We start from the raw sequence: 26,613 nt of genomic DNA, 5'->3' as shown, positions 1-26,613 counted from the left end.
CCCCTCCCTAGTTACTAGAAATATCGAACTCAATATCTTGGAGGTATGGTAGGTCAACCTGTTTGGAATTGTGCCTGTGACATCAAGTTGGGTGGCCTTCCAAGATCTAACTGACCCCAGTGAGTTTACTGGAGCTATGTTTGAAATGCATAGATGGTCTACAGAAGAAGACCCTCAAAACTTTAGCCATCCATAAAAGAAAGTAGCTAGAGCAAGGTGTAAACTTTGAATTTCAGTCTCTGACCCAAACTACATGATTTTGATATTATTGTATAAAAGTTTATATCAATTAACAAATATCATTTCCTTTGAAGAAAGTAGGAATTCACCAGCTAACTATCTGAAGAAAAAGATCCGTGGTGCATTCGTGCATAAGATGGGTATTCTACATAAAAAAAATGTAGACCTGTGTCAAATTTGTGTTTGTCTAAAGTAATAACTACTTTAGCAGCAACATTATTTTTATAGACTAAGAATTGTCAAAATGAGGAAACAATTTTGTCATCAAAAAGTGAAAAACCAAAATCTTAATTTTTCCCTATTCAAGATTCATGTTAAAATTATATTATCAATTCCTCCAAAGAGCATTGCTTCCTACTCGTCTAGCCATTGTTATCATTTGACAAGATAAGAAAATAATATTTATTTGGCTTTTATGCAGCATTTTTCTCAATCTTTATTACAGATACCTTCATCAAGCTAAAGTGGCTAAATGAAGCATTTGTTAATGTATTTGCATTTTGTTTCTTCCGAAGTAAAAATCCTTACTAAGCCATTAATTGAACTCGTTAGAATAATTATAGGGGTATTTTTGTCTTTTGGTGTATATTTTCTTTCCTATATAAAGGCCTAACTCGTGGTTCCAATACACGAGAATTTAGGATTTTACTTTGAACATGGTATCAGAGCCAAGTTAAAACCCTAATTTCTTTCCTCCTTGTGCCGCCGTAGTTTTGCCTCTTCCCCATCAGTTCCCCTTGTGTCGCCGCTCCCTCTGTCTCCACCTCCCGAGCGTCTTCCCAGTCCCCGATCCCACCCACAGAAAGGATCCTCGCGCCAACATCCAGCGACGCGGTCTCGAGTGCGGCAGCCAGCGACGCGGTCTCTCCGATCGAGCCTTCACCATCGACTTCGTCTGGGCCCTCTTCGAATCCAACCTCACGAATCTTCTCCACATCCTCCGCCGCCACATTCTCGTTCCTCTACGGCGCGTCTCTCACCTCGCTCAAGCCGTGGCGTTGCTTTCGTCTCTAGGCCAGGCTTCTCACCCTAGTCGTCTTCTGCCCTAGCTTCGGTTCGAAGCCAACAAGCCCTGTCACCAACAGCCCCTCACCACCAGTTGTGCTGCCCGAACAGATCCACTCCGCCAGTAGAGAACCCTAATACGAGGTCCCCAGCCTCAGGCAAACTCCCTGTCGACATGGTAGCGAACGTAAGGAGTTTCTAATAGAGGAGGGAACAGCCAGCCATTTTATCTTCTTCTCTGGTGAGCCTGTTCTTCTTCCATCACTGAGCGTTGCGGTGGACTTCCCACGGACGTGGTTGCAAAGGTGGGCATAACTCCAACAATCTCGGTGTGGGCATCTATCTCCGAACAGAAGCTACATCATCTTCACTGCTCAACTCCCGTGTATGCGGTTGCGTAAACAGGAATATCAAATGAATTCAGTGTGTATTTGACTCCGGCAGCACATCACTGTTCTTTCTTCTTGATTCCGGTAGCACCAGCACATCACTGTCCTTCATCTTTCTTCCAAAATAAGCAAGCTCACTTCGTATATTCCAGTAGTCTGGTTCACAATTCTATTCATGGCTACATCTGGCGCCCCAAAGCCAAATACCTCAATCTTTACCAACCATATCACTGCACCTCTTTCTTCCGAGTAGTTGGATGGTAAAAATTATATCTCTTGGGCATCTCATATTGAGCTTTGGCTTGTTGGACGGGGTTATGAGACACATCTCACTCAAACTGAAGAAGATGTTCAAGTCGTCGATCGTCCTCTATGGAAGAAGGTTGATGCTCAGTTGTGTTGTATTATCCGAGCCACCATCTATCCATCTCTTAGGAGTGTCTTCCGTACTCACAAAACCTGTAAAGCTGTTTGGACACAAGCTCAACAACTCTTTACAAACACCTCTCGGCGACTCTATCAAGTTTGTGAAGATCTCATGACCATCCTCAGCACCCATCAGATTAAGGATTCAATGTCAACTTATATGGGTTCAGTCTCTAGCCTTCTTTGTGACTTCAATGAACTGCTCCCACCTGCGGCCGATCCTGTTTAAGAGCTTGAAAATCGGAAGAAATTTTTTGTCTCTGGCTTTATATGATCTGCCCACATATTATTCTCATGTCCGTGACCAGATCCTGGGCAGCTCTACATAAGCTACTATGGAGAATACCTGGGCGACTCTTCTCCGTGTCCCGGCCAAAGTCTTGACGTTGCCTTCTTCTGTTCCTGTCGACTTGTCAGCTTTGGTCTCTCGACACAAAGGACCTCCACCTCGCAAGGGTGGCAAAGGTCGTCCATGGTGTAATCACTGCCACCGACTGGGACACACGATTGATAAGTGCTGGAGTCTACATGGTCGTCCTCCTCGTGCTGCCCAGGTCGTTCAGAGTTTTGTTGCTTCTTCAACTTCCACTTCACAGTTGACACCGGATTCAACTCCAACACCTTCCTATACTGCCTTTCTGAAATGCTTTGAGGATCGTCAGGCTTCGGGTTCCATTGCTACCATTGCACACCCTGGTACTCCCTTTGCTGACATATCTCGTTCTTCGGGTCCTTGGATTCTTAATTCTGAGGCCACCGATCATATCACTGGTAATAAATCCCTATTTTCCTCCCTCAATACTTCTGGTAATTTGCTAATGGTCACCATGGCCAATGGTTCCCAAACTCAATCCCAGGGTATTGGCATTGTCCATCCTTCTTCTCTGTCCATTCATAATGTTCTTTATGTTCCCAGCGCTCCCTTTAATTTATTATCGATAAGTCAACTTACTCAATCTCTTGATTGTATCATTTCTTTTACTAATACATCTGTTTCTTTACAGGACCGGAGTACGGGGAGGATGATTGGCTTCAGATGTGAATCTCATGGCCTATATCGGCTTCAACCACCCTCTTTTGTTGGTTCGGCGGCGGCATCTCCACTACTTATTCATGCTCAGTTGGGACATCCAGGTCTTAATAAGTTAAAACAGTTACATCCTAGTCTTTCTCACTTAGAGTCTTTATCTTGTGAGTCATGTCAATTAGGTAAGCATGTTCGTAGTTCTTTTTCTCCTCGTATTGAGAGTCGGGCTGTCTCCTTTTGCTTTGGTTCATTCTGATGTTTGGGGTCCGAGTCGTATTTCTTCTACAATGGGGTCAAGGTATTTTGTTACTTTTATAGACGATTTTTCCCGTTATATATGGTTATATCTGATGAAGGATCGTTCAGAATTGTATTCTATTTTTGAATCCTTTTTTCTTGAAATAAAAACTCAATTTGGTACTTCCCTTCGAACTTTGCAAAGTGATAATGCACGCGAGTATTTATCTACTCAATTTCGTACCTTCTTGACATCTCATGGTGTGTTGCATCGCACGTCTTGCCCTCATACCCCTCAACAGAATGAGATTACAGAACGCAGGAATCGTCATCTCCTTGAAACCACTCGGACTCTTCTTCTCCATTCTAATGTCCCTCATCAGTTTTGGGGTGATGTCGTACTTACTGCATGTTATCTCATCAATCGCATGCCTTCATCCACTCTCCAGGGTAAAATACCCCATCAGATACTTTATCCGCATCAGCCTCTTCATCCTCTACCACCTCGGGTCTTTGGTTCTATATGTTTTGCTCATGCTCTTGATCCTGGCATTGACAAACTTTCTCCCCGGTCTCATAAGTGTGTCTTCCTTGGGTACACACGGTCTCAAAAAGGGTACAAGTGTTATTCCCCTACTCTTCGTCGGTACTTCATCTCTGTTGATGTCACATTCTTTGAGCCAGTTTCTTTTTTTGGCCCTTCCGCTTCACAGGCCGAGGTTTCTCCCTTTCCACCTGCACCAGTAACTATCTTTTATCCTCCGGAGGCCTCTATCATCTCTGGCCTCGTCTCCTCCTTTGGAAGTTTATCAGCGTCGTCCTCGTTCTGCTTTGCCGCCGACCAACACTGACACTGCTGTGGGCACATCTTTGGAGCCAAGTCCTTCGCCGTTTCCTCCGATCCCATCTTCTGCCTCTGATGTTCCTATTGCACTTCGAAAGGGTATGCGTTCCACTCGTAATCCTTCTCCTCACTATGTTTCTTTGAGCTATCATCGTCTTTCCCCATCCTATTATTATTGTCTGTCTTCCTTGTCGTCTGTTTCTCTTCCAAAGACTGCAGGTGATGTTTTTGCCCATCCAGGATGGAAACATGCTATGCTTGATGAAACGAGTGTCTTATAGAGCAGTGGGACTTGGGACCTAGTTCTTCTACCTCCTGGGAAGTCAGTGGTTGGTTGTCGATGGGTGTTTACAGTGAAAGTTGGTGTAGACGGCACGGTTGATCGGCTTAAGGCTCGTCTTGTCACTAAAGGCTATACTCAGGTATTTGGATTGGATTATGGAGACACCTTTTCTCCTATTGCCAAGATGTCTTCTATGCATCTTTTCCTATCTATTGCTGCAATTCGCCATTGGCACCCTTCATCAATTGGACATCAAAAATGCATTCTTACATGGTGACCTGCTTGAAGAAGTTTACATGGAGCAACTTCCGTGTTTTGTTGCTCAGGGGGAGTCTCCTGGTCTTGTATGTCGCTTGCGAAAATCTTTATATGGTCTCAAGCAGTTACTCGGAGCATGGTTCAGTAGATTTAGTACCGTAATTCAACAGTTTGGCATGACTCGAAGCGAGGCTGATCATTCTGTCTTTTATCGTCACTCATCTACTGGTTGTATCTATGTAGTGGTTTATGTTGATGATATTGTCAGCACAGGTAATGATCATCTTGGGATTTCACAAAACATCTTTTCAAACATCTCCAGACAAAGGATCTCGGTAAACTCAAATATTTTCTAGGGATAGAAGTGGCAAAGGAAGTATGCAATGGATATTCTAGAAGAAACAGGAATGTTAAACTCAAAGACAGTCGACAATCCCATGGATCCTAATGTCAAGCTCCTGCCAAATCAGGGGGAGCCTCTTTCAGATCCTGAAGGAGCCTCTTTCAGATCCTGAACAGTACAGGCGATTGGTAGGAAAACTAAGCTAACTTACTGTCACTCGTCCGAATATCTCATTTGCAGTAAATGTAATAAGTCAGTTTCTTAGCTTTCCGTGCAAAGAACATTGGGATGCCGTAACTCGCATTATTTGATATATCAGGGGTGCACCAGGAAAGGGTCTTCTATATGAAGACAAAGGACATACTCAAGTCGTGGGGTATTCTGATGCAGATTGGGCAAGATCTCCCTCTGATAGAAGATCCACTTCTGGATTTTGTATATTTATCGGAGGTAACCTTGTTTCTTGGAAAAGCAAAAAGTAGAATATTGTGGCAAGATCCAGTACAGAGGCAGAATATCAAGCTATGACTATTGCTAGTCAAGAACTTATATGGTTAAAACAGTTACTTCAGGAACTAAGGTTTGGAGAGGTTATACAAATGTCACTCATATGTGACAACCAGACCGCTATGCATATTGCCTCAAATCCAGTCTTCCATGAGAGGACAAAGCATATTGAAGTTGACTGTCACTTTGTCAGAGAAAAAGTCATATCTGGAGAAATATCTACTAGTTTTGTCAACTCAAATGATCAGCTAGCAAATATATTCACTAAGTCACTTAGAGGCCCTCGAATTGACTACATATATAACAAGCTTGGTGTATATGATCTATATTCTCAAGCTTGAGGGGGAGTGTTAGAATAATTATAGGGGTATTTTTTGTCTTTTGGTGTATATCTTCTTTCCTATATAAAGGCCTAACTCGTGGTTCCAATACACGAGAATTTAGGGTTTTACTTTGAACAGAACTAAACTTTTTCTTTAATGTAGATAATTTCAACTTTTATTATATATTATATTTTACTTTTGATTAAAGTTTTTGATAACATTTAATTTTGAATTTGATTAGTTATTTAATTTGAACCAATCTGAATAGGGGAATCGATTGGAGTGTAATTAGGGTGTGGTTGAGTCTTTGGGTAGATTTTTGTCATCTAGGTTGAATGAGATCAAATTGGATCTATTTAGGGTCAACCCAAATTTATCCTGGTTCAGATTGGGTTTAATTGGGTTTTCAGATTTAGTAGGAGTTTTACGATGAGACTCTTATTTGTTGTTTTTCTTCCTCTCTTCAAAGTACTTTTGTCTCCTCTTGCATGATTCCTCTCTCGCACCCGATCCCTATCATGAGATTCTCTCACAGATCTCAATTGATATTGCTACTGGGCAGTAGTGGGTAAGTCCCTCTTCTTTTCTTGATCACTCTCCCTTTGCTTCTCCTGACTGGCTTCCATAGCAGCGGAAGCAATTCATGGCGATAGATCTTGGTGGTAGGAGGAAAAGGAGACAAAAGAAGAGTTGGACACTCTATATATGCCAATATTGACATTTGTGGTTAGTATCTTATATGAGAGAGCAGAACAAAAAATTTAAATCAGGCTATCCGACACAGCTTGAGATTTGCATTTGTGGTTAGTATCTTTATATGATTACTACTATTGTTTTATAATTATATCTTATACTTGCAAGATAAGTTATATAAATATATAATTATAAGTTATATAAAATTATAACTTACCTAAATTGATTATATCTTGTAATTATACAAGTTACATGAATTATAACAAATTATATTAGAATTGTATAACCTATAATTTATAGAACTCATATAATCGTGTTATATCAACTAGGATCCCTAATTGTCGACAACAAAATCTCGCACGAACAACGAATTATATGAACTCCCACCCTCAAGACTCTTGAACTCCTACATTTGACTTCTCTTGAATGTTGTCCAACCATAGTAGAGCTATAGAGGAGAATTGAAGGAGGAAGAGTTGTAGGAGCTTCACATTGTCATGATCTTCACATGCTTCAATTTTTAGAGAACTTTAGGGGTGTGTTTGGTTCAAGTTATTATGCATAACCTTGGTTATGTGATTACCAGATAATCAAATAATTAAGGTTATAGGGAATAAAGCATAACCTAATATTATTTGGTTCAATCTTAGGTAATGCAACAAAAACTTATTTGTTTAGAGGTTTTAGTGTATAACCTAATTTAAAATTTTACTGTATTGCCATTGAACCAGGAGCTAGAGTAGACAGTGCCGCATCGACGATGAGGCAAGAGATACTGTCAGCGTGCTCAATCCAGAGCTTGCGGTGATGCCGCCAAGTCTGCACATAGCTTCGTTGCATCATGATTTTTCTAAATTTATCCTTGGCCGTGGGAAGTGTCATGGCGAGCTGGAAGGCATTCTTGGAGCCACCGATGTCGCAGGGGCAGACCTGTCACACACGGATGACACAGATGTGACTGCCCTAGTGGGCGGAGAAAACACGACCTCCAACGACTGCTAGGGCCCTGACGCTGCCTCTGCCTCCATGGTTGAATCGGACGAAACGACAGAGGTCGGGCTATCGGTTAGGGTTTTGGTTATATCTCGAGAGGATTGAGATTTGATAAAACATTAGGGGTATTTTTGTCCAAAAAGGCAAAAATCGAAGGATAATTTTGGGAAAAAAAAATTGTTAACCCAGGAATCACGTAAAATCTTCACACTTCTGAGGTAATCACATTCTGGGTTATATGGCCCCCATTTGCTGATGTGGCAAGCATGCTCCATTACCTGAGCATCACTCGTTAATTGAACCAAACAAGATTAAATAACATAACCTTAGATAGATAACCAAGGTTATCAACAATAACCTTCAACCAAACATGCCCTAGGTATATTGTCGTCCTCTTCCACAAGTCGTGCATCATCGCGAGTCACAATGGATGTTTCATCTCTATCAATGAGTTCCACATGCTAATCGTTGGACAAAACAAAATATTTCACCTATGCCGATCAGCACTGAACAAAACTTTTTAATCTATGAGCCAACGTGCCTATAACAAAAAGGTAAATGGAAGTCTGTTGAAGCAAACAAAGGGGCAAATGAATGCCTTGTTTTATTTATATTTAAAGACCAAATGTTTGCCACTTCACATATGAAAATCTATGCAAGGAAAAAGAACTACATTAAAAAGAAAAAGAAGGGGGAAAGAACCTGCAATCATGTAAACTCCCCAGAAAATCCTATTCGAGGCCATTTAAGTTGATGCTTGTTTGTCTGAGCACTTCAGAACTCCTATCCAGCCCATGAGATGCTACCTTTAATCATGAGAGGAGAAGAATTAGTTGCTGTACATGACCATGCTAACCAATTTAATTATCCAAAAAAAAAAAAGAAACAAACAGCAGCAATCTGAAAAACCAAGTCCATTTAAAGTTATTTAAACATATCTAAGATTGATTTAAGAAAATATATCAGTGAAGAACAGAGCATATATCTACCGAGTACTAACCAAATATGTAAGAGCTGCATAGCGCTCCTTGCTAAGGTACAAAGGCTTTCCTCTGGACATGTCATGATCCTGCAATCAATACATTGCAAAATATGCCATCAAAGATCAGAGAACAGCTGGAAATAGAAATGATGGTAAAAGTACAGAAAGGGCTGGGTCCATGTATAATAGGTCCAAACTCCAAATGACTACATTATTATATGTTGGGCAGTATGCATTCCTCATTATAACAAAAGGTAAGTATGTTCATATTTCATGGAATTCCCGTGCCACAATGTCAGTAACACAATCACCAATGCCAAGTTAAGGTTCAACATGCATTAGCAAAAGAGTTGTTTGTTTTTACATAATTGTTGGACGATATTGCAAAATACATGACTACAAGAGAAGTATCAAACAAATCATCAACACTATGCGGAGAGTCCACTACAAAGATTGAAATACAACTTGTGAAATTGAGGTTGCGTCAAGGAAGAAGCAAATTTAATTTGAGCTGAGAGTAGACAGCATATAATTGTTGGAACCAGAATTTCAAATTTCACCTCTCATAACCTCACTTGAACTTTCATCTTCCTATATAAATATGAACACAGTCCTGCTCATGTTTTTTCTAAGTCTTGACTCAATGGGGATAGAAGTTGATAGGTTGGAGGGGGTATAACAAATTGATAGAGACCATCCCATCAGAAAGCTTATAATATATAGTCTCCAGACCACTATTGAGATAAATTTAGAAAAAGGTGATTCCTAATGATTACATTGATGTGCTACAAGCTATGATGACAATATTGTTACCCATGTTAGAACTACAAATGATTTTCCAATAGTTGTAGAGTAGATTAGTCCAAATTGCTAGCTTTATACAATTTAATTTAGTAGATTAACTAATAAAATCACATTCAAGATAATGTTTTAGGTGTATGTTAATTGCAAATGATATTATCTTAATTGATGATAGTGTAATTAGATTAAATTCAAAGTTTAAATTGTGAAAAAATAGAAACTAGAAGATTAAGAAACATACGACAAAAATCAGCTATATATGAAATGTTATTTTAGTCATAAGAATCAATTAAGAAAGATGGATATGAAATTCCTTTTAAGAGTTGAAATTTAATAGTCTTTGATCTAAATATTAATGAAGAGATAATAAAATAAAGAATGTGTTGTGGTTGAAATAGAGAGGAGGTATGAAGCCTTGTGTAATTATTGTATATCCATTAAAAAAAGAAGAAAGTTTTATGAAACTGAAGCACAACCCAGCATACTTTATGAAACAAAGTTTTAGATTGATACAAAACAACATAAAAATTAATTTAGTGGAGATGAGAATGCTAATATGGAAGTAGGTGTTACTAGAAAGGATAAAGAAAACAATTCTAATATTAGAGATCAAATTAGGTGTAAAATGAAGATGTAAAATGAAAGAAAATAAATTTCATTCACATACAGATGTAACAAAGATGATGATGCAGAAGCATCTAGGGACACAATCATCTCATATCATCCAATGCGGCCATGTTCCCTTCCGAGTTGACGAGAAGAAAACAAGGCTACTAAACTCCCTTTTAGGCCTTGAAGAAGGACGACAAGGAAGATGACTTGCCCGTGGTCTCTTGATGTGGTTGTGCTCTATTTGGAGTCCGGATGAGGCGGAATCGGCTTTCTAGTGGCTTACATGGCCAAGTCATGCCCAAAGGAACGACCGTGTTGCGGCGTCATGGTTCACGTGAACCAACTCTCCAAAACTCTAGATTTGGTCTTTTACCTTTTCTTTTATTTGTTTCAAATTTTTAGAATTAATTTTGTTTTCTAAAAATTAATTTAAATTTTATCCTTTTTTTAAGGATTAATTTACTTTTCTAAAAGTTAGTTTAGATTTTTTTTTTTTAAATTAGTTCTTTTTTACTTTTTCTTTTTTGTTGTGATTTTTTTGTTGCAACTTTTTCTTATTTCTTAGGCTATTTAAATAAAGGTTAGGACTCTTGTAAAAACATATTGATGTTAATGAATGTTGAGTTCGGTTTTGATTTGAATAAAAAATTATTTCATTTAAACCTAGCTCCTCTTTGTTGGTGAATTCCCCTTCCTCCACTTTCTCTGCAACCTCTATTCGAACGTCGCACCAGGAGTTTCTTTTCCGCATCAGATGACCAATAAACTTGATGATAATGATGTTGTTGATGATTGTCCACTCTCATCTCACATGAAGATTACTCTACAGCGAGTGATTAATGATTTTATTGCTAAATTAGTGTTCCCTTTCTCTATCCCATATTTTGAATAAAAGGGATTCAAATTACATGAATTCTTAATCAAGATATTAGTTGCCTTTGTGTATTCAGCATTTATATAATGCACACTTTTAATTCATGCCAGAATCAAAAAGAAAAAAAAAACTATTTAATGACAATCACATGCATCTTTTGCATAACCGCCATCAGATTTTTAAACTAAAGATGACACAGATCATTGGATAATTCATAATTGTTACTCGTTGTCAGTTCACTATATAGTCAATTCTTATAAATTACTGAGGATGTGTAGTACTATGTACTACTATCATCTCGTAATCCAATTATCATCCATCTGAACTGAGATACAAATTAGATATGGTCAAATGAAACCAAAGTAGAATTTTGAAACTACAGAAGAAGATATTAATAAAGGAAATTCTGTGGCTATGCAACAAGGGATTTACCCAACTTATCAACTACATGGGGCGGAGTTGGTTGCATGGCTTGAAATCTCAAGTCATATTGGAGGTTTAATTTTTTTTCTGAAATAATACAGTTTGGATGTTAAGAATTCTAAATTTTAATCAACTTAAAATCAGTTAACTGATTAAATCAATCAAACTAACTGACATTTTAAAATCAATTAATTTAATTAATTAAAAAATTATACTGTATATAATTAATTATAGAGTGTTAATTAACGAGTTAACTAATTACATATAATTTATATTAGCAGCATAATATTAATTATTATTCAGTATTTATCATAGCAAACATATAATTATACATTGTATTGAAATTATCAACTAATTATATATATAATTAATACACGATGCCGTGAAGACTCCCAATGATGCTAGACTTAATACATATAATTTATTTCTTCCTACCAAAGTAAGAATTCACTTTCCATATAAATAATATTTGCTGATAATAGGCCCCTACGGGTTGGCACAGTTGGTGACTATATGGGGGGTTGCTTCAATAGATCTTGGGGTCAATTCTCAATGGGTGCAAAATGCCTTGTTGGGTGCCTGACCTCCCTCATGCAAAGGGCCGCTGTGCTAGGGCAAATTTGCCCTTGTGACTTACCTGCTTGTATATAGGGGTCGGCGATACTGGACCGCCTCGAGGAGCGTTATCAACTTTTGCTCCAATATTTGCTAATAATAGGCTACAATGGGGTAGAGATCAATTCCCGACGCATGCATGCCCTCGCGGAAAACTCCTTCCATCACCTAGCCACTTAGTGATCGACTATAAACTGACCCCATGATTTACCTCCCTTCACATAATTTGAGGATGGGCCATGAGGGGTGTTTAGGATGAGCATAATCACCTTTTGCTATAATATTTGTTGATAATAGTAAAAGAATTGTACTTAATAATGTAATGATTATAAGTATATATGGTTTTTTTTGTGTTTCATTCATGAATTTAAAATTTTCCCATAGCATTTGGCATAACAGTAAAGTTGTGTGACTTGGAGATCACGGGTTCAAGTCTCGGCCTCTTGCAAAGCAGAGTAAGCAATAATAGACTTTTTTCCGGAACCTCGCATTAACGGAAACTTTGTGTACTGGGCTATCCTTTATATCATTTTTTTTATTATATTGCGAGGAAAATTGTTTACGATTCTTATTTATTTCACTTGTCATATTATTTAACCATTAGTTTAATTTTCAAATTGGAGGATATACTAATTTGATATGAGAAATTGAGGCATTTGTCTCTATATACTTTCATGTGTACTTTGTCACAGATTGAAATAAGAATATTAAAGAGAAAATTGGAATTGCACCTATTGAGGGAAAACTCAAGGAAACATGTTTAAGATGCTACAAATATTTAAGCGATATAAAATTATGATAAATATGTACATTAAACGCGGAAGACCAAAGAAGACTTGGTTAGCAATAATAAAATATGATAAAATTAATTTAAATATAGATGATGATATAGTAAGGGATAGAGCTTAATGACATAAAAGGATTGATATAACTGATCCCACCTAGTAGTATAATACTATTGTATTTTGCCACAAGCCACAAGTTCGAAATGTGCGAATTCATATTCACTATTACCTCTTTCATGCCTTATAAGTATTAGGCTAGCATGGGCATCCTCATCACCCTATGACAAATTGAGATGTTTCTTTGTAGGGAGGGTGATTAAAAGGGAGAAACAAAGTAAAAGCAAGAAGGAAGAATAAACTAGACCTATTTCTTTATTTCTAACCCATTGATAAAGACATTCAAAGAACAAAATGATAAATATTTTATCCTACGTGAAGACTAAGACTCAAACAATGCTATTATTGTTCCCTTCACATTGAAAAAGATGACCTAATTGAGGATGCTCACAACTTGCAGAAGTCAAATTCTGCTCAATGGGAAAAATGATGAAAAATAGTGAATTAATTTATTTTTTAATTCATAAATTATAATAAATGTTGATAATTATCCTATTTTATGTGTCAAAAGTTTTGTATCTTTTAATTTGATAAGAGTTTTGGGTATTTAGGTTGTTTTTCTAGTTTGGTGAGATTTTATATTTTTCAAGTTGTAGTCAATTTATTTTTAAATTGTTTAAGTCATTATCCATTTATCTAACTTGTTTTCCAATTTTGTTGGGTTGGAGCTTCAAAAATTCTCAAATTACCCGTTGTAATTTTCAATAATTAATATTATTTTATAATAAAAAATTTCAATGTAGAAGTCTGATGCTTCGTGTTCATTTCTTTCTGCAACCTGGTGTTGCGTCATAATGTTAATATACACATCTGCTAACTTCAACTATCGTGTTCGGTCCATTGCCAAAGGTAACTCATAAGCAACTTGTGTGCTACACAAATACCTTTAATTTGACTGAAGAATTTGATCATTTCTGAACACAAACAGATATTATATAGACAATTCTAATCTGAATATTATGTCACCCGGAGCAACTCTATAAATGGAAACAATATTATTAAATTTGAAGCTGATAGAAAACAATAGAAAGATAGCAAACCAGAGCAGCACGACAAATATCTAATAGCAGAGCTGTCACAAAAACACAATTACCTCTTCCCCAAATGCATCCAGATAAGGAGATGGCCAAAAGGCTTGACGTGTTGACCTTTGTAGAAAGATTATTGTACGCTAAAAAATCAGGTAATGAAGCTCAATAAGGAACGAAGTCAAACCAACTAGCAAGTACAATACAAAGACGTGCATACCCGCACCAACAAGAATACACCGATACCGGCTCCACAAATCATTGCATGATTTGAACAATTACCCAGCCTACAGAATGATACCAAATAACTCAGCTGATCATCTTTCAGAGATAGGGAAAATATCATAGCTGTAACTAGCAAAAAGTGATCACTAGGTAATTCAAGGTATAATAAAAACCTGCAGCGGCAAGATTTCTTGCTTAGAGAACATAATGTACCACAAAGCAAGCACAATGCTGGCTCCTCTGGGACAAACTTGCAACTAGAGCATGGCACTTTTATGTACCTAGAAAAACATGACAATAGTCTCAAACCAACTTGACTTTCATCAATATACAAAACTTAGCGTATTGTAAAGAACTAGAACCTTTGTAGTAGATCCTGATAAATGAATGGAAGCTCCATCAGTTTAAAGGGGACAGCAGGAGTGACAGCTAAAATGCCTCTGTACTTACGAACTCTAAACTCCTTCTGGAAGTGTTCACACCATTTCAAAGCTAATGCATGGACAACTTCATCCTTGAGAACTGATTCCAATGAGCAAATCTTGAACATGTCTTCCAATTCCCCTATCCTGCTCAGCTCTACTTTAAGTTGGTCATCAATATCTAAATCGGCATCTTTTAAACAAAGGTATGATCTTTCTCTTATGTGACTGTCAAATGATGGAGCTAATGTAGAAGAGTCTAGTAGATTCCAAAGTAATGCACATCTACGGAGATAAGGAAATGTAAGTCTCCGTATCATATTCTTTGGATCACAAAGTTCATCGACATAGTTGGAAACAAAAAATTGTCTGACAGACTGAGATTCAGTCATCATCTTGCAGATATTACCAAAATGGCCACCAAAACTTGATATATCAAAACCTTGTTTGCCATAGCATGCAATAGTAGACTGCAGAAAATAAAACCAAATGCATTACATGCAAAAAGCACGATGTACCTGGTTGGTATTAATTATTACTTGTACAAGTAAAAAATAGATTAAAAAAATGATACAGTTTCATGGTTCCATGATGAAGTACTTTGTACCTGAACAACGCAAATAACATAAAATAGATGCACAAGAGCAATGAAATATTCTCTTGAGCATATAAATGGCATTGGGAGGCAGAAAAGAACCCACATGAGTGAAGAAAATGGATCATGAGCGAGTATAGGATCAGCAGCACGTTTCCAGAATTGGACGTCAGGAAAAGTGTCTCCATTGTGAGAACATTCAAACAGAGAAGGTTTGTCTGCAAAAACATGTATCACAGTTCATAACTCACCATGTGGAACAAAATTAGAGTTCATACTCCTTTTATAGCACAAAATCATTTACCAGATCCCAGTTAAAATACCTTTTGATCTCTCTCCATTAGACAAGTAATTGTCGCCTGACAAACCAGAACAAATAGACCCTGCTAAAAGTTGAAGACTGCTAAACCGCAGAAGAACATCAAAAGAATTATAGCTGCGAATGGACTGGGCAATGTGAAGCAAAATAGACATCACATAGTGACTAGAAGAATGAAGTTCTTCATTCAAAGATTCCAAAGAAGGTGGAACTGAATATGCATTCAACTTTGCACGAGCAGCAATTTCTGTGGACGTAATAGAGTACCTAAGTGTGTCCCAAAGAATCAACAAATGACTATACCTACCAGCTTCTGACAAACTATCATAGCCAAGTGGATAGTAAAGCATAAACAATTTTTTAAGGGCAGGATCCAAAGCTGAATTTATTGGTTGAATTTGAGTTCCAGATAGAACTTTCAAAACTCTGCTCTCTCCAACCATCTTTGCTGCATTTTGAAGAAGAGATAGTGCAAGAAGAATGTGTAGATTGGAACAGTTGGTATCCAATGACACTGAAGGAAAGTCATTTGATGTTGAATTGCTGAATATAGATGTTCTCCTTGTAGAAAATATCTTAGATATGCCAGTGGATGCTGGGAGGATGGAGTTAGCAAAACTCCGGCACACTGGACAAAGTAACTCACCCTGAATTTTGACAAATGAAACAATTACTAAACCATTTAAATGGAGTCAAAGATAATATGATCACTGGAATACTTACCACGTCAGGTTTCACGATGTGAATTCCTTCAAAGCCAAGTCGCCTATTATATCTGAAAGTGCAACAGGTAAAGAAACCAATTATTCTCATCGAAAGAAAATAGAGGGAAAATGCTGAATTGTAAAGGCTTCATCAGGAAAGATAAATTGCAACTTGGGCTACATCTTGAAATGGAGAACATATGTTATTCACATAAAAATCAATCCAAATTAGCAAAAAATACAGTTTAAAATTCATTTATACTTGATCCCAGGAATTTCTTTCATGAAATTGTCAATTTTGTTTACAAGGTCTAAAATTTCAAGTTGTGTCGGAGTGTTGTTTGACTGAAACAATACGTTTTTTTTCAATCAATACAATTCCAATGCTTATTTAATTGAATTATTAGTAATACTATTATTAACTTTACTTACTATAACTTGTATCTTTTAAATATTTTTTATTAAAATTAATTATTTGGTTAATAATTAATTTGATTGATAATGCTTGTTTATTCTTTTTCTACATTTGTTGATTAATTTGAAATGAATGTATATTTTTATAGCTTTATGTGATTATGACTACAACTATTAGAGTGGATGAAAAATAAAAAGATATAAGATTTTTATAATTTTCAGATGTGAATTATTACATTGTTAGATCAAGATTAGATTTTAAATTTTATAATTAAAATTTGACTTGGATTTGCCTCAATTAAATTTGAAATTGAAAATCTTTATACTTTTAAATTGAAATAGTTAAATTTTAAAAAATAATATTCATAGCACATATTGCAATCATTATGTATTTAAATAATATTCCAATGAAATAAATTAATTAAAGTGTTGGGTCAACTAGTTGTTTCTCGATGCTCGAGTTACAACTGAGAGAAGATACAAAGAATGACAAAAACTTCAACACACTCACTGTGAACCCTAGTTTTCCAATTGCACAATCTTTCGATGTCATAAAAGTCACAATACAAACAAAAAAATATATTGATGTTTATACCAAATTTATCCTATTTAAATTTTTTACATTTTAAATTAGTTTTTTAAAAGTTTTTAGAAACTAATTATACTAAGTTGAAATAATATTTTAAATTTGATCAAATGGAAGTCAAATTCCATAAAGTAGACATGGTCATTGGGATCAAGTGGATTCAAATTGAGCTCAATTTGAATTTATTTAGACCAATTTAAAGCTAAACTAAATTTATATATAGCATAGTTTGGTTCAACCATATTTAATTAAATTAGTGGAACTTTAAAAAGATCAGGAATTATTATTTAATTCCTTATTTTCTCTCTCCATTCCATGTTATTTTTTCTAATCCCTCTTATAGCTCTCTCGAATGCAATGCCCACCCACTGCCCACTCATCGTCATTGCCTCCAATCCGGCACTCATTCGTTGCCCCTCCCTCTAGTAATCCTCCTCTCCTTCTCTCTCTTCCCTTTTCTCCCTCAATCTATGTTTTTCATATTAACAGCACAACACCAGTTTGTTGCCTGCCGCCCACCGCCCACCCGTTGCAACTCGCCTTGTTCATTTATTGAACCCAACTACCGAAAGCCCCTCTAGTAATCCTCTTCTTTTCTCCCTTCTCTCCAACTCAACGCTACTCGCCTTGCTAATCTATCGGAATTCAATCGCCAAAAACCCCTCTAATAATCCTCTTCTCTCCTCCCTTCTCTCCCTATTTCATCTACCATGGTTTACACACATGTCCACGCAGCTAGATGCATACGAGACTAGGCTATGAACCCGATCCCATTGATCAAGTTTAAATTAGCATAACATGAAACTTATTAATCCCAAAGGACATGAAGAGCAACAAAAATCCATAAACCACCTAAATGACACCAATGAGTCAAATCTCCTTGTGCTTAAGGGCCCCATAATAAAAATAACTAATGTTCTAAACTAGCTCTGTTGCAATGCTAAAATGTGGAAGGAGCTTTTTTCTGAATGTTAATCAATTCTAAAAGAGAATACTAGTGCTTGTTGTGAAGACTTTCTATACAGACTACATTGCATTGTTTTGTCCACCTTTTTACCTGGATTGCATGTTTAGCTGCCCTCCTACTAAGCCGGTGGCAAATTGAGGTGCTAAAAGAACTTAGGGGACGTTTGGTTCTTTCCTAGGAATAGGAATCGGAATGGGAATCATAGTATTGTGGAATGAGAATGGGTATGAGCATGGATATCACTCTTAAAAGCAATGTTTGTTAGTTGAATATTTTCTATCAGAATAAATTAAAATTTCCTTTTTTACCCTTAAAGGAAAATAAGAGAAAAAAATAGATGTGAAAGAAAGTTGAATGTGAGAGAAAATATGATGAGAGAGAATGTGTGATGAGAGAGAATGAAGAGAGAGAAAGTATGATGAGAGAAAATGAGAAAAGAGAGTGTGATAGGAGAGAGCATGATGATAGAAGATGAGAGAGAAAATATGATGAGAAAAAATATGATGAGAGAGGATGAAGAGAGAGAAAGTGTAATGAGAAAAAATGAGGAGAGAGTGTGATTGGAGAGATTGAGGAGAGAGAAAGTATGATGAGAGAGAAAGTATGATAGAAAAAATAGGAAAGCAAATGTGATGAGAGAGATTGAGGGCCGAGAAAGTGTGATGAGAGAGAAAGTATGATGAGAAAAAAGGGAGAGAGTGATGGGAGAGATTGAGGAGAGAGAAAGTATGATGAGAGAGAAAGTGTGATGAGAAGAAAGAGAAGAGAGTGTGATGTGAGAGATTGAGGAAAGAGAAAGTATGATGAGAGAAAAAGTGTGATGAGAAAAAAGAGGGAAGAGAGTGTGATGGAAGATATTAAGGAAAGAGAAAGTGTGATGAGAGAGAAAGTGTAATGAGAAAAAAGAGGAAAGAAAATGTGATGAGAGAGATTAAGGAGAGAGAAAGTGGGTGATAAAATGAGAAGAGAGAAAATATGATGAGAGAGAACAAGGAGAGAGAAAGTGATATGAAAGAAAAATTAAATAAATATATTTTGATATTTGATATTAAGGAGGAAAATTTTAGTTTTGGGTCAAGGATATTTTTGGAATAGAGGAATATTTTGATTGTTGAAAATAAAGTAATGATTCATTGAAGGGGGGAGACATGGGAATGAGTTATTACCCAATTATAAGGATTCATTCCTTTATTTGTATTTCCATTCCTATAATCCAAACATCAATAATGACAATCAATGATTGTTATTCACATTCCTCACTCTTATTCCCCACCAAACGCCCCCTTAGTCATAACTTGAAAGGATAAATAACACTCAGGAAATGGCAGGGGGACAGGGAGCATCTGCCCATGTCCAAAAGCTAGGTCCTCACTAAATCAAAAATTATTATTTTTTGAATAAAGAATTTGTAATGGAAAAAAAGTGTTATAGGGATAAAAAAGGTACAAGGTCTTCTACAAGTAAAAATACCAGTTAGAAACATCATCAATCTAAGAGAAGGAATAGTCTTGAATAGGTAAATAGAACCAACTCAGTAAAAAGGCTAGAAAACTGATTGTTGTTGCATGTTATCGCTAGCTGATATTTTCAACTAGTGCGCTAATATGCATGCCTTCTAGGTGTCATACCTAAAATGCATAGTAACTAGTCCTACAAAATTTTACCAAGACACAAGGAAGACATTAAGAATTTTCACTGTGCAATACAAGGCCCAGGGCACAGCAAAAGGGTGCCTACTATTAAGTATGCATGTTTTTTATCCTCCCCATCTGTCATCATAGCTTTTGCGTGCATGTGTTTTTGTACACAGCTGTACCCCCAATGCAAAGACAAAACAAGACTGAAAAACAGCTGAAATGGAAAAAATGGCGAAGGCAAAAGATGAAGGAATTGAAGGAGAATTGAAGGTAGATTATGCTTATATGCAAATCTAAAATGGTAAATGTTCAAACTTGCAAGAGATAAGGCAGCTTTGTAACTATAATTGCAAGTTCCTAGTCGTCTGTTCATTTTCCCTTTCTTTCTATAATCACTCCTATTAGCAATGCACGATAAATTTACATTTCCCTATCCTCGAGTCTTTCCTTGCCATGCCAGCTAATGGAGTTCACAATTTCTTGTAGTTGTTGTTGGGGACTTTATTTAAAAGGTCCATGACTTTCAAAATTGATGTCAGAATGTTTCATTTCCTGCACAAAACTTGAAGGCGCTTTTGGCACCAAGATCTGCTTGAGATCATGGTTTGAAATCCATATGTTGTGTTGAATGGCTCAGTCATTATCAAAATCTGACATCAATTGACACAGGTTATATTTTTGTGTCATCCATATCGATAATGCAAATGAGTATTATACCACAATTTTACACACACCGGCATGCATAGTAATGTTTATTATTTTTTTATAACTTGTTTCGCCAAAATTTGAATAATTGATTATCTATATGTTGGTCTTATTTTTAAAAGTAAAGAGGTTAAATTGTTATAAATTACAGGATTCAAATTTATAAAAATTCATCTAAATACGCTTTGAAGTAAAAAAATTAATAAAAAATATTGAAAATCTAAATGAAATGATTAAATTAGTAAAACTCATCTTGGGACACTTTAATGCATGTTGAGAAATGTCGTATAATAAAATTTTAATTCAAATAACTATCTAATTTTTATAGTTACATTTTTACATGTAAATAAATTAAGTTATAGGGCATTAAAAAGTATCAAGCTATGTTAAGTGTTGGCACAATACAATGGTTCATGATTCACTTAGATGAGAGAACTAGCAAATTAACTTATCAAGCCCAACCACTGGTCCAAATGCTTAAGCCCAAGTTAATAGTAGCTAACTCATCTAAACTCCTTAACTAGCTAAGGAGTGATTGTGTAGGATTAAATTGAGTTATTACAATCTCCCTAACTCAAGGCTTGATTCAAATTCTCAACTCATATCCCAGAATCCTCCTTAATTGACGACATGTGGCCTAATAGCAGCAACACTGCCGCATACAACTCTTTTCAATGCCTCACCATACCTAGAATTAGGTCCTCTGGTTCCAATTTGCTAGACTCGTTAGATGAGTGAACTTGTTAAGTTATTAGGTCTAACCACTAGCCCAAGATTCTTATACTCAAACTAATAATAATTAACTCATCTAAGCTTACAAAGGTTCTCTATGACTGTACAATCATCATGAGAGATTAAATTTGGGTGTTAAACTATGCCAACAAATACTATATAGACAACATAATACCTCTCCTTTACTCTCTTCCAATCGATGATACTCAATTTGATATTAGCAAAGTGTAATTAAAAATTGAAATGTTTTTATTAGTTTGAAAGTAATTTCTTTATAGTTTTAATTTAGATGACCGTTTAATTGCACAATAGACTTACATATGAAGGTAACGTACAGGCTGAGGATTACATATTAAAAGTTATTTGAATTCATTGTATCACACTTGGGAGCATCCCAAAGTGTGTCACTCAACCCAATTAAGATCTGTGGAATATATGGAGTAGGGATGGGAATAAAAAAATACACCCAGTCCCATTCTCATCCCTAGTACTCATTCAGTTCATAGACCAAAACTCCAAGAAAGAGATTTTAAACCATATTCAAACTCTAAACGCCATTAACATTTTAATGCATCTGAATGTGAATAATAACTGTATCTTGTATTAATATGGCTTGGTAACGTAAAGCAAGCTCAACAAATAGTTTCAAACTTTTGGGTGTCAAATTTTGGCAAAATTGCCTATTCATGAAAAATTAGAAAAGAGTTATTTCACAAAATAGACATTATATTAATCTGATTCTTGGATTTGAAGTTTTGAACTGTGATGAAAAGAAATAGAAGTCTAGAAAATGCAGAGTCTATTAGCATCTCATTTTGAACAATGATGAAAAGAAATAAAAGTCTAGAAAATGCAGAGTCCGTTAGCATCTCTTACCTTTGTTTCAAAGATGATAGATACCTATCATGACATTCATGATGCACAGCATGCCCACAAGAAGAAATATGAATTCCATCACAATCACATGGACCAAATCCATTAATTGGAATACTTGGAGCAATTGACCTTGATGATAAATTTGCAATGCGTTGGAGACCATAGATGGAGGAGTGGTTCTGCTTTGACTCTCTCAAAAGTCGTACAACACACTCCCCAAGCAAAAAAAACTCTGACATTCTATCTTTTTTTGAATTGACTGCAGTATCCTTGTTTAAATATGTCTGTTCCCTAACAAGATCAGCTGGATTAGATTTAGAATTGAGGATGTTCTGTATAACAGAAAGGTAGATATCATCCTCCAATTTCTCAAGTGGTACGGAATCTTCTCTACCAGTACCAGGGAACATATTAAGTGTGTGGATTTTTCTCATATCAGGAAGTTGTTCTTCTAGAGAGCCAAGTAATGTAACAACTTCTACAGGTTCCAGGTCAAAGGGAGATTGAACAATAAAATTCTCATTTAACTGTACCATACTATTTGAATCAGAACCAGAAGAATCATCAGAATGTTCTCTGTCACCTGACTGAATTTTATTTTCCCAACAAACATCTTCCCAAGAAGGCGGACCTTTCTCGATAAAAGTTGTAAGACGAGATCTCTGTTGATGTTTAAAAATGTACAGACAAAAACCATAATATCAACTATAAAAGGCAAAATCATTAAACTATCAGCAAGTTAGTAACAAGAAAAAATAAATAAACTATAACAACAGTTCTATACAAATGCTAAACCATTTTTTTTTTGTAAATTTGAAATCCATGGAAACTGCATTGCAAGCAAAATACGATGAAGTGAATCTTAACCTGGAGAAGGATCAGAAAACATAAAGGACTCTGGGAATGTGGATCCCGACAAAGGGAGCAAACAATTTCTGATTCTACATCAGCAATATCCTCTAGATTGAGCTTTTCCTCTTTAGATGTATCTCCTTCATTGTGAGACTCCAGATTGGCAATAAATCTTGATTGTTCGGCTCTCATTTTTTCCTGTTATGTATCATTAGAAATAGAAATTTCCTGAATGTATTTAGCAGAAGTTGTATCAAATATTAATAACTTGGAAGGAAAATTCTAGATACATCATTGATATAATAATGACCTAGTCCAGAGATATGAAGGATCATAAATGTTATATAGTAGTGCTTTGAAAAAAATGAAAAGAGAATAGCCAAGGTAGTTCTAAAGTCTAATGAGTTGCAATTACTGCATGACATTGTCACAAAGATACCAAGAATAAGGCCAACTATAAATTCTAAATGTGTTTCAAGACTGCAATTTCAAGAGATTCAGCCACCACTAGAACCATTACTGGCTTGTTAATGCCACCCAAGCAGGACAAATGCCTACAATCATGATTTCTATTATTTGACAAGTTGATTCAAGTGGCTTAGTGTGAAGTACTTGGCATAACATGACCATTGGATGAGGTATCAGTATTATCTTTGCCATTCCGTATTGTACCAGGTGGCACAAACAAAATTTGTCTTTCCACCCACTGCTTGACATGGGTACCAACACTGGTACCGTTGACCACCGCAATCCTGTGGCAACCTCCATAGGGGTTGGGGGCAGTGATGACTTCCGTGGGGTTGCAAGGCTGCCGTGATATGGAAATTTTTATCTTTTTTTAAAAAAAAAATATTTTATTTGTTATTGTTTTTCTATTTTTTTTATATATTTAGGTTTAAATTTGTAGCCGACCCCATCTAGTGGAATAAAACTTAGTTGTTGTTTAGGTTAAAATTTATTTTAAAAAATATTTTTAATTAATATATTTTATATTTAAAAAATACCGAAATCATATCGGTATGGCATGATACGGTACCAAAACCGTATCATTCTGATTATGATCTGTAACTCTGATACGATTCAAAATTTTAAACCATTATCTTTGCATTGAAAATCACATATCATTTGTTGTATGCCACATATTCATACTACCTAATGAAAAGGGGCAATTGGTCATTGGTCACAAACAGAAGGTAAGACAATCATACCATTATAGCAGCTTGTCGCTCTCGAGCTTTTGCACGTCTCTCTACAACATCAGAAGATGATGTCAAAATCTCAGGAGGGACTTGTGCAGGTTGCTTCAGTGTCTGGCAGACCACTTCAGGTGCTAACTTTTGGAGAAAAATCAAGCAATCACTGCTTAGCTCAGCAAATTTCTTTAATAAAGTCTCAATAAGTGACGAAATGTTACAATGTCTCATTTCAGAGTAATCCTTATCACCTTCATCCTTATATTTCCTCATCAATAAAACTAGCAAGGATAGCATGTTTTGGTTCTTCCATAATTCCGACTCGGGTAGAGAAGTGATATCAAGTACATCAGTAGCATGAGTCAACAAGGGAGGCAAATCTTCCTGATTATGTGAAACTTCCATGAACGAACCATCATCAGAAAAGAAATTAGAAGTAGATGCATTACCAAGTGAGCAGCAAATATCTAATGCCAAAGAAAGTAAGTGAAGTGCTGTTATAAGAACCCCGTCAGGAGCACGAGACATCAGTGAAACATCTGTAAAGGCAGCATAAAAAAAGACTGCACGGACAATTTCAAGGACTGTTTTTGATGTGGCTATTCCAGAAATAGTTGCTAAGGGAGGATAAGTATTTGTCCATCGAGGTAGCTGGACATTCCGAGCAGAAACTTTGCAGAATCGAAAATATCTCTCCTCTGCTATTTGCAGGTCCCTATAATTCCAGCGAGGATGATAAAGATCTAGCTCATTCCAATAAGCACGCCGAAGAGAATATTTGCCCTGAAATTTATTAACACAATTTCCTGAGCTAAATATGAAGAAGGTAATCAAGCACAGAGATCATTGGTTATAACCTGTTTCATGCCAGATGGATTTGAATAAGTGGCAAGTGTATCCAAAATGTTCTGAACTTGATCGCTTTTTGAAAGATCACGAGGAAGAGCTTTCTGCACCTGGCTATGAGTAGCATCACCAACAGCAAGTTTATAAATTACCTCTCTTTTCAAGTGGTCAACAGTAGAAAGACCAGAGAAACAGCGCTCTTTAACAATTTGGAGAATAAGAGTAAGCATTTCATTCACCAGGGCTGGTTCATACCTGTGAAAGATTTTTTATCTTCATTGTTGGACGCGAAGACTCAGCAAACACAAGAACAAATTCAAATACAGTCATGTCCACTCAAATTCCAGAACATAGACGACCATAAATAAAGTTGAAGCTTTCACTATACTGATATAGTTTGTAATAGATGATGGCCTCACTAGCATGGTTAGCTGTCTTCCATAACCAAGAACAAATTTAATTAAATTGTGAACAAACAAGCATAACCAACCCCACCTAGTAGGATAATGCTTGGTTGTTGTTGTGGTGAACAACCAAGCATCTATTTTTCCAAAAGATTGTGAAAAGGAAACAGAAGCAAATTACAGCTATCAGAAATGGAAAGGAAAGACTTCAAAAGAAGCAAAAACAGAAGTTTTAGGTCCTCAAGAATCACCTACATTGAAATAATATCTTACCAGATACACTAAGTATTTGTATCAAAATAAAGGGAAAAAAATTTCAAACTAAAAAAGGACCCATGGTTTAGGATGTCAACTACTGTTCATTGATTGTGCATGAAAACTGAAACAAATGTGTGTAAATTTTAAGATGTTCATGACCATATGCATGTTACAAGCTCCACCCAATGCATAACAGGAATAGAAGAAGAAATTGAAGCAGCAGAGAATGAAGAAACAAGCCAAGAGGAAGGTGTTCAAGTCACTGACAAAGCACTTGTAGTGGTTGAAAATATATAAGAAACATTTCAATTTTCTACAAGGTGGATGAAAATGATGTATTGTAATACGTTGAAAAGATCAAATCAGGTCCATCTTTTAGTATTTGTAGTGTGTTATAATGGTGGTGAAAGTTGGCTTCAGTTACAATTCAAAATCACTATGCAACTTAGAGTGTAACTTCTATATGAAACTTAGAATGCAACTTCTGTATTTCATAAATAAATCAATGAAAAAGGATAGTTATAAAATTTCTGCTACAACAAGATCTTGTTTTTTTCTCCAACCAGCATACACTACTAGGCCAGCATCATAGGTTAAGTGAGTCTTTTGGCTCTCCAATAATGTGAGGCAGATCTGATTATAAAAGGCTATTTGATTGTAATTCATGGATAAAATCTCTTTCACAGGATTCTACCAACTTGAAATTCGAACTTCAAATGAGTGATTATATACAACAGTTCAAGATCTTGCAGAGGTATGCAGAAGCTCACAAACACAATGACTGCACAAAGTTTGCAAACTCGACAGGAAGGAGCTTGTGGATGCCCATGAGGCTGACAGAAAGGAATGTGGTAAGTTGTCTCACATCAGGGAGTTGACAGGGCCAATTGGCACACCTCTCGCTTCACTTCTAATTCTCCAAATAACACAATGTGTAGGCTCACTTACCCCACATTATGATGGTTCCAAAGGATCCGTTGGTGTGCTTGCAATGTTGCAACCAGTATTTTTGCCAACAACTTATCTCAGCTGACAATCACATTGTTGTAAAAAGTCTCTACCTAGGTTATTTA

General features: G+C 36.2%; 1 protein-coding gene across 2 annotated transcripts in view; it reads right to left on the bottom strand.

Moving 5' to 3' along the window:
- Positions 1-26,613, bottom strand: part of LOC122023421 (E3 ubiquitin-protein ligase PRT6-like) — a 33,396-nt gene that overhangs the window by 505 nt on the left and 6,278 nt on the right. For both annotated transcript variants that reach the window (XM_042581518.1, XM_042581519.1), the window contains exons 5-17: positions 24,890-25,133; positions 24,048-24,815; positions 22,855-23,037; positions 21,988-22,649; positions 16,090-16,141; positions 15,371-16,013; positions 15,060-15,265; positions 14,393-14,922; positions 14,204-14,311; positions 14,026-14,092; positions 13,871-13,948; positions 8,569-8,637; positions 8,271-8,374 (exon numbers count right to left, since the gene is read on the bottom strand). In XM_042581518.1, coding sequence (XP_042437452.1) covers positions 8,300-8,374; positions 8,569-8,637; positions 13,871-13,948; positions 14,026-14,092; positions 14,204-14,311; positions 14,393-14,922; positions 15,060-15,265; positions 15,371-16,013; positions 16,090-16,141; positions 21,988-22,649; positions 22,855-23,037; positions 24,048-24,815; positions 24,890-25,133 — 3,685 coding nt within the window. In that variant the 3' untranslated portion in view covers positions 8,271-8,299. The remainder of the gene's footprint in view (positions 1-8,270; positions 8,375-8,568; positions 8,638-13,870; positions 13,949-14,025; positions 14,093-14,203; positions 14,312-14,392; positions 14,923-15,059; positions 15,266-15,370; positions 16,014-16,089; positions 16,142-21,987; positions 22,650-22,854; positions 23,038-24,047; positions 24,816-24,889; positions 25,134-26,613) is intronic.

Source organism: Zingiber officinale, chromosome 9B (genome assembly GCF_018446385.1).
Source record: "Zingiber officinale cultivar Zhangliang chromosome 9B, Zo_v1.1, whole genome shotgun sequence".
Lineage (NCBI taxonomy): Eukaryota > Viridiplantae > Streptophyta > Magnoliopsida > Zingiberales > Zingiberaceae > Zingiber > Zingiber officinale.
Note: the sequence above shows the minus strand (reverse complement) of the source record. Positions and strands in the feature narration are given on the sequence as shown.